The sequence below is a fragment of the Priapulus caudatus genome, unplaced genomic scaffold (assembly GCF_000485595.1).
Source record: "Priapulus caudatus unplaced genomic scaffold, Priapulus_caudatus-5.0.1 Scaffold23, whole genome shotgun sequence".
Taxonomy (NCBI): Eukaryota; Metazoa; Priapulida; class Priapulimorpha; order Priapulimorphida; family Priapulidae; genus Priapulus; species Priapulus caudatus.
The window spans coordinates 860,872-869,711 of record NW_014577084.1 but is presented as its reverse complement, the minus strand read 5'-3'; the positions used below and the strand labels follow the sequence as shown (position 1 = coordinate 869,711).

The following is an 8,840-nucleotide window of genomic DNA, read 5'->3' as shown; positions in this document are numbered from 1 at the left end:
CGCAAAACTTAAGAGCAAACTAAGTGAATTCAAGAAAAGAAAATGAAAATATACCGGCATCTTGGAGGTGTTTCAGTGGGAGGGAGATAGAGTAGGACAGGGGAGGGAGGGGGAGGCAGGAGGGAGGATGTGGAGAGGAGCGGGAGGGAGGCAAGAGGAGAGGGGGAGGGATGCGGGATGGAAGGAAACCCCCTGGTACCCGTGCCCGTTAACAGGTTGTCTGATTGCATGCAAATATATCTCTATGAGGCGGCCATTACCCATATAGATTAACACTCTATTTAAATTCGCTCGTAGGTTTATGGCTCCCTTGACCTGCTGTTTCACTGGCCTCGATTAGCTATTTCTGACGTAACCTAGACCCTAACCCCTATATATATTATATATTATATATATATATATATATATATATATATATATATATATATTAGTCAGAAATAGCTAAACGAGCCAGGTCAAACAGAGGTCAGGGGGACATAGATCTGATCTTATCTGCCTAAATTTCTAACCAAAGACCGTCGTAGTATTATTACGACCTACCCCAGCGATAATATAGACGTAATAAACGAAACGCTGATATCAGCAAATTCCATTGGTAACGCTATTAGCGATACAGATTTGGTTTTGCAACACAGTGAACCTTGGTTTGCGCATTTTGTGCCGTAGCTAGCGAGGGGGCGGGCAATACAGAGAAATATGTTGATATATATACATTACATGGTCAATGGCGGTCACCCTCCCAGAACACAACACGCACGTGGCTTTGCACCCCCCCCCCCAGGCAAAATAGGTAAATTATACGCTCCCGAATACAACTACTGTAATCCTATGGAACATTTAGGTAAGGAGATTACTGCGACTGGTCTATGGTTGGTTAAGAGATATTTCATGCAAGACCTCCATATAAAATATAGCACCTTTGAGAAGGAAATAGAAGAGGTTTTGATAGTAAACTACTTCTAAATACTACACTGATGTCTTGTATTGTGTTTTTGTCCAAAGAAAAGATACACTCACGATACAGTACTTTCAGTAAGACATCTTAAAAATTGTTTTTTTTCATGTCTGTTTCTGAGTGAACTTATTTCTTTGCCTAATTTTTGTGCTAAATTCCATGCCGCCATGTTTTTTCTGTCGGTCTATAATCCCTGAATGAATCTCTATGGTGCACGTAACTATAGGCCGTAATTACAATACACAACATACCACATGTAACATATATACTACAAGGAGTTACAATTATAGTCTGACTTTACTACTGTAGCTTACGGCCATAAAATATAACGAGTCATGCCCACATGCTAATAAACCTGCTACTAGTTTTGAATAATTTTGAACGATCTGGCTGAAACGACATGTGTTACACAAGTATTCTATGATACGACCCACTGACCAACATGCGACAATCCAGTTACGCCGCGCGGTGTAAAACAATGTAACAATTTTTGTAACTCTACATGAAACATTCCTAATAGCATTAACATGGCTTTTTCATATCACACATACACTAAAACGGTCTTTAGAAAATTGCAGCACGATGAAATCAAGTAAAGCAAGAAAAATTCGCAACCTAGTAGCTCTAGTACAGTTGCCGCAGACGCTAGCAACCTAGCTGTTTCATGTGTTTACTCTTTCATCCACGGGGGTCTCTGTGGGTGGATGTGTCGGTACGTATACGACGGTCGGTATTATATATATACACGAAAAACCCTCACTCGTGGAAAAATCGCACGTGTGTATAGTTACTTGTGGCTAAGAATATTTGTGCGCTACACCCAAGGTAACACGACTTATCTGCTGCCCGAATCAAAACAAAATGTCCTTGACCAACAAAAATGAAGTTCATTGGCTACTAAAGGCCCTTTAATTTACTTTCCTCTCTGGTACTTTTTATGCCATAGAGAAAAAATAATTTACAGTAGAATGCTTCACATTATGCACAGTCCTTTTGCTTCTGCAGAATACGCTCACGTAGTGAGATAATAGCAGTAAACAGTGTTAGGCAGTGTGTCATATGGCGCTAGAATTTGTTAGCCAAGTACATCTAATAGCCAGCCTAATAATATAACCAGCCGCAAAACGCCTCCCGGCAAATGCTAGTTGCTAGCTACATCATTATCGTAGCTGGTTGGGCAATGGCACGATGAATGCCACTAGTGTCTTGCCCATTCTAGATCAGTCGGATCTCCGCGACCGCAGTCTGTCTGACCCAGTTGGAATAACAATAGAAGCTCACGCGCGAAGAATGGCGTACCCTTTCGCCCGAACTTATCGCTGTCCGCTAGGTTGCCTCGGAACGATTCACGGAGTCAGTCTAGCTGCACGCAAGCTGGAGCCATACTTACGTGCATGTATGTGCACGCACGCACGCACGCACGCACGCACGAGCGCACGCATACACGCACGCACGCACGAGCGCACGCATATATATATATTTGAGAAATTGCCTGGCTCGGCCGAGGAGGAAAGGAAGAAAAACGGGCAGATCCAGACAGAGATACAACGTGGTGAAAGACCTTCTGTCAACTATGTTTGGCTTGGAATGCAACGTATCACGAACAGTAGCTAGGCGTGCACGTGAATGTCACTTCTAAGCCAGGGTTCCGGTGGGGGCATTAACAATCACCACATTCCCCGAACCTATGAGACCATACCGCCCGCGCGTCCACGTATACACGTTCTAACCTACTAGTGAGAAATTATTACGCTTGCACGTTAGAATAGGTCAGTCGTTCCTGCAATGAGTGACACGCGAATATTTGAGCTAGTATAACTAATAGAGCCAAACACTACATAATATACGTGCTTAAGTACCTACTGATCGCTGCTCATAATAAACGCCATGTACGTCGTGACCTGATGATACATTTCATTCCATTGGCAATCGAAACAACAGACGCGGTGCGCCTGTCCGTTATAAAGTAATATACTCTAGTATATATAATAGTATTGGTTATGCCTATGCCTCGATCACTCACGCGGTATAAAAAGATCATTTCAACTGTGTATGTTGCATGCAGTCTTGAAGTTTACGTAATTCTAAGAATGCGCTACACGAAAAACATTCGTTGAGTTTTCTATAGGCGCAGCGCTTTCTTAAGGGTAATGCTATCCCCCGGGCGTGGAGGGAGGTGACCGCAACGTGGCAGCACTAGTGTTAGGATAGTGTTAGGATTAGGGTTAGGGTCAGGGTTAGGGTTAGGGTTAGGATTAGGGTTAGGATTAGGGTTAGGATTAGGGTTAGGGTTAGGGTTAGGGTTAGGATTAGGGTTAGGGTTAGGGTTAGGGTTTTTGCATCATGATATCTGTCCCCACACCATAGATTAATTTGTGTGGATAACAATGCCTATATATAGCGCTGCGACATATATATATTTAGTGTAGGGTTAGTGTTGGAGGTCTTGTAGTTAGAGTTACCGTTAGTCTTAATATTTTGAACGTCATCGTCAACGTTATCACGTGACCTCCCTCCACGCCCGGGGGATAGCAACACCCGCTTGCTCAAATATCAAGAACGCGAGTAATTTAATATACGTGCCAAGGGTGAATGAAAACAATTAACTTATATTCATTCCTGATAACAGTAGGCCTGTATGTATATCACGTGACATCGCAAAGGTGCACGGTGCCGCTCATTTAATTAGCAAGAAATCTAATTTAACCTACCATATACTGACTGTCAAGTTGACCCGTAGTAGTCATATAAATTTTACGACAGACTGACAGCCCATGCATGTGCTTACGTTGGTTGCGTTTTTAATTTGCGCAAATATTTTGTGATGTTGACGAGGAAATTGAGGAATGATGGTACAATTTACTAGTTCCATAAAATGTTTAATACCCACATGCAATAAACTCCAGCCGATTTTGAAATTTGGTTGTTTTTATTTCGCTTTGATCTTCGTACGACATTCGATCGTTTCTGGTACTCGATTTCTACGCAAATTTTTGTCATATAGTAGCTGAAGTTATCGCCCTATAACTTAATTATTATCAGCATGATATACAAATGAATATTCACACATAATTAACTATCATGTATATTAGTGAAAATCTATCGCTGTACACTATACTATAAATATAGATTATTAGTGCTGTATAAGTTATATCAGGCATAGTAAGTGGCCCCAAGCGACCCTGCATTTATAATGATCCGTGTGCAGAAATTACATACATTATGATTGGTAAAGCTTTAGTAGATTCTAGCTGTTGTAAAAAAACAACGTCTACAAGTTCATGGCTCAATAGAGGCCAGAGCAGCTCAAAATTGCTCTCAGCTAGATCGTATTTAGTATTTAGCACAACAGTAAACAAATGCACGACTGTTTCACATGCCAGGGTAAACAAATGGCTAACACCCGACTTCGCCATGAATGTATGTATGTATATATACTCGCCGCGCCCGTCAAGCAAGAATTCCGCAGTTACGAAAAATAGGAGCGCGTTCTCGTGCGAGAAGGCCGATGGGCTTACTCGCTTAACCAAGTTCTCAGTACAATGTCAAGAAAGTGAATCAGATAATCTGGCCTTTCTTTACAAAACCTTCACTATGAACACGCAAGCAAGATTAGTGTCAGCTTCTAAGGTTGCTGTAAAGTGACTTTCAATACGGGTGGTCCGTTTAATGATAATAAATATACCGAGAGCATTTCTGGCTTGACCCACATGCACTGCGTGTACCAGATAATACGCCTGCTCTCAGACAAAGGTTTCGAACTTTGCACGATTGGCAGAGAAAGTGGCAATTACACTAAGCCCTCGCATATACAATGATTACAAGACAAAGATGGCTAGACATTAGCACACAAATAGAAATGTTATTGAACCTGGGATGAAACGGCGAGATCAAGAGATGAGTACATAATGTAGGGTTTACCTCTCGTGTGCACTCATCTCACATTTCCTTTGTTCTTCCCCGCTTCTCATTTTCCTCATCCTTCTTATCGCCTCTATGCCCGAACCCTTTCTCTTTGTCAAAACTCAATTCTCAGTCTTCCCCCTCACTTCTACTTCATTCTAACTATCTCTGCCTTCTCCTCCCTTGTTCCACTACACTCATGAGAAATTCAGCTGGGGCGCAGTGCGTCACTGCTCATCTAAGGCTTAAGGTGGAGTGGGCAATTGAGAGTTGGAAGCAATTGATGATATTTGATATTGAACATAGTCATGTTCGGATATTTCTGTCCACTAATTTATGACAACGAATTACAAATAAGGTAGGTTCTAAAATGTACACACAGCTGCACAAAAACATGCCACTGATCTAGCTCATGATGATCCCATGAGAAACAATAGCGCCAGAAGAACGTCAACGAAGGCCTTGGCGGGTACGATTGTTTTCTGACTACTACGAACGTATTAGTAATCAAGTAGAGAACGTCAACGAAGGCCTCAACGAACGTCAACGAAAATGATTTACTTATTTACTATATATACTAATTGTAAAAAAAGGTTTTATACGAATAATCGCGTAGTTAACCTTTGGCATGATGTTAATCATTTCGTTATACTATGCATATGTCTTCAGACAACAGACATGCTTTATTAAGAATGTTTATATTAATGACTATGTAGATTAGCCTCCACAATTTAAACGTACCTACCGTACGTGCCACAGACAGATTTTGATGTAGTATATACCAATTATATAAAACCGTTTTATATAAAACCAACATAATCGAAAACTTGGCCGTTGGAGACTAGCTCCAAAAGTTTCACGTCACCTATTAAGATACTAACATATTTGCCCAAGTCTGCCGAGTACAGTAGTAAACACTGATCACATCATATATATATATAATGGCGGAGGGGGGGTAGTACATACTCATATATATATATTATATATATGATCACACCACATCTAAAATACGCTGTATACGTGTATATTATATATATGTATGTAGTGTACGCGCACCACTAACGCATCGATCCTAATTTTAGAGGTGTGTAAAACAAACATGTTATAGGCAAATCTCATCTTCTAGAGAAATCTGAGCCAATGGTAACGAATTTCTGCAGTGAAAGAAGCGAAGACGCATATAAATAGTCTTCCAGTTCCGATGTGCAGATGGCACACGAAAGATTTACGATGACATGGAAGTCAGTAATCCGATAATGAAGGCTATCAATACCTTAGCACATGAGCCAGTGATCATCTGGCGTAGATTTTCAGAGAGCGCGCATCTCACCTCGCAAGTCTCAACGTTGCCACTGGATATAACCTCGTTCGTCTGAGTGTTCTGCTTTGTTTCAACCGTAACAATTTTCGCTCCATCTTCCTCTTCTCCGGTGCTCTGAAAAGTAAGAGATGGTTACTTTATTGATTTGAGTACATAATAAAGATGATCAACATCATCTAGTGATGACAATTTACAGACTAGATTCTTCGTGAACCGCGGACTACTGTGGTTCAAGGGCATGTAATATATGAAGTCGTTGAATCGTGAGGAAATCCACGTAGGCTTAATTGCACGTCACGACCAACGAAGCTATATCTGTTGACAAACGGCAACTAATGACATGGATGAAAAAATCCAATTAACATGCTGAAAAATAAATGACTAGTTATAAAGTCCGGCTCACGTACGCCCGGCCTGCGTTAATTATATCAAGAGCTAATAATATTGTATTATTAGTCCTTGGATATCTATCCTACAACAATGCATTAAATGTGAAAAGGCGAACAGCCGATACGCTTACCAGGTGCAGGAAGAGTGTTAGAAAACGGAATCGGTAGGTGCGATTAGTGAAACGAATTAACTAAATGAGTCACTGCCATCCACAATCATTGTTAATCGACACGCGACTAAATGCATATAAACAATAGCTAATAATACCTATTATATAGCTATTATATGTATTATTAGCTCTTGATATAAAGGTAGATATGTATCAGAAGTAAATAATAGGGAATGTGTATCTGATATGTATCTAAGCCAAGTAGCAGATTATAGCTTACAAGCGTTTTTGATGTATGATTGGTAAACAGCTGACAGGGTTGTTTTTCTAGACATATCACCGCGTCTAAATAGGAAAAGTAGATCAATTTTACAAGTATGCTAGAGTTGAAATAATAATCACTAAAAACGTTGCACGATCACAAACATCACAGCTGTTTCAAATCAAATACGACTGTTTTATTCCGCCGAAGGTTAATAAATCGTAATAGTTTTTGCGATGCTTTTTTCTACACTCTATCCATGTTCTCCGCTCAAGAATCTTTGCACATCCACTATATTTTGTGTGTGTTATGGTATCAGAAGACAACTTGGCAAAGCAATTAGTGTCTATAGACTCTATCAGCTGCGATACTGGGAATCTTTCAAGCGATGTTTTGCAAAAATGCGTAGTATTCTCCTATATGCCGTGCCATGGATGAATGGCTTCACTTTACCTAATAGCCACGTGCTGTAAACAGTACTACTTCAAATCACCAGCACCCATGAAAAAATATGTTTGTGTCAGCGTTGAAACCAAAAATCACAAGCAGCACTCGGCTAGCTTTTGTTTTGTTTTAAGTCTGCGAGCTGTTCCCAGTCCGCGAAAGCTCTCGGCGTTGGTCTCTAGACTATAGACTACTTGTTACAGTTATTTGTTCCCCGTGGCCCTCCTTCAATCCACGCACGAAACACTACTAATGAACTGTTTATTAAGAACGCCATAATTGCTTGTGTTGAAACGTTGCCAACGAAACGCCTTCTTTCTAGAATGGTTAAAAGCTGCGCAGCAAGCATCCGGCCGCAGGAAGCCGACCTCTCGATCCCTTGCTGAAATTTCTCAAGGCAGTCAGCGGGGTGGCCATTGCCGGCAAGGCTTGCAATATAATCATGTTGACTCGTGGGCGTGATAACTATATGCAGCGGCCAAAAAGGAAACATTATGCTTGGAAACTGTTCAGGAACGTCAACCATCAATCACGCTGAAATTCGAAAACGCATATATATGATAAAGTTAGTTAAACGGATCGACTAAAAATAAGAAATCACATGTATTTCGGTAAGTGTAAACGATAAGTGTTTAAATTATGATCGAAAAACCGGTTAATAAATTATGACACAGGCATTGGTTTACAAGCACATACACGCAAAGTACACAGTACACTTGGTTAAAGTAACTAAAATAAAGTTTGAGTAGTAATTTCCCAGCGACGCAATATGTGGCTCTACCATTAAATCACACCAGACTTCGATTCGACTCGATTCGACTCGATTCGATTCGACTTGAATTAAGGCTTATTATGTTATTGAAACTTAATCCGAATTGCACTGTTTAAACACGAGTGACATATACCCGTTAGTCATACCTTTAAATCGTTACTTAAAAATGCATAACATTAATTGTTGCTATATTTTAATTGTATAGCAAATCAAAACTCATTTTAGCAAGCTTATGAACTTGGCAAGCGTATATATGGTATGTTAAAACATACATACTACAAACTTTACCATAGTATCACAACAACATATACAACCGATTAGAATCAGCATTACTTATCAAGTTCTCGATAACCAACAACTAACTATAACAAGAAGCTTATAAAGTGTAATATAAAACGCCGTTGGTGTCATTAACTAACAATGGTGTCAATTGCTTTATGACAACATTGACATCGTTCTTTAGAATGTCTTTCACAAGCCTAGGGGAGAACAAACAGCGAAATGCAGCGCGACAGGTCTACCGCACGCAATAACAATGATAAACGGACAGGATTCCAATTGGCACGCCTAACGTCATCGACCTGTAGTGACTGGTTAGTGAAGCGATATTGTCAAATTACCCTCTGGCGATTCTTGACAAATACCGTCACACTGTTCACCACTTAAACTATATATATATGTATA

At 40.3% G+C, this 8,840-nt stretch overlaps 1 protein-coding gene across 1 annotated transcript in view; it reads right to left on the bottom strand.

Annotated features, from left to right (window-relative positions):
• Nucleotides 1-6,521, bottom strand: part of LOC106813184 — a 22,304-nt gene extending 15,783 nt beyond the window's left edge. Inside the window, exons 1-2 of the mRNA XM_014817254.1 lie at nt 6,507-6,521; nt 6,132-6,293 (exon numbers count right to left, since the gene is read on the bottom strand). Of these exons, the coding sequence (XP_014672740.1) occupies nt 6,132-6,293; nt 6,507-6,521 (177 nt within the window). The remainder of the gene's footprint in view (nt 1-6,131; nt 6,294-6,506) is intronic.
• Nucleotides 6,522-8,840: the final 2,319 nt, after the last annotated feature.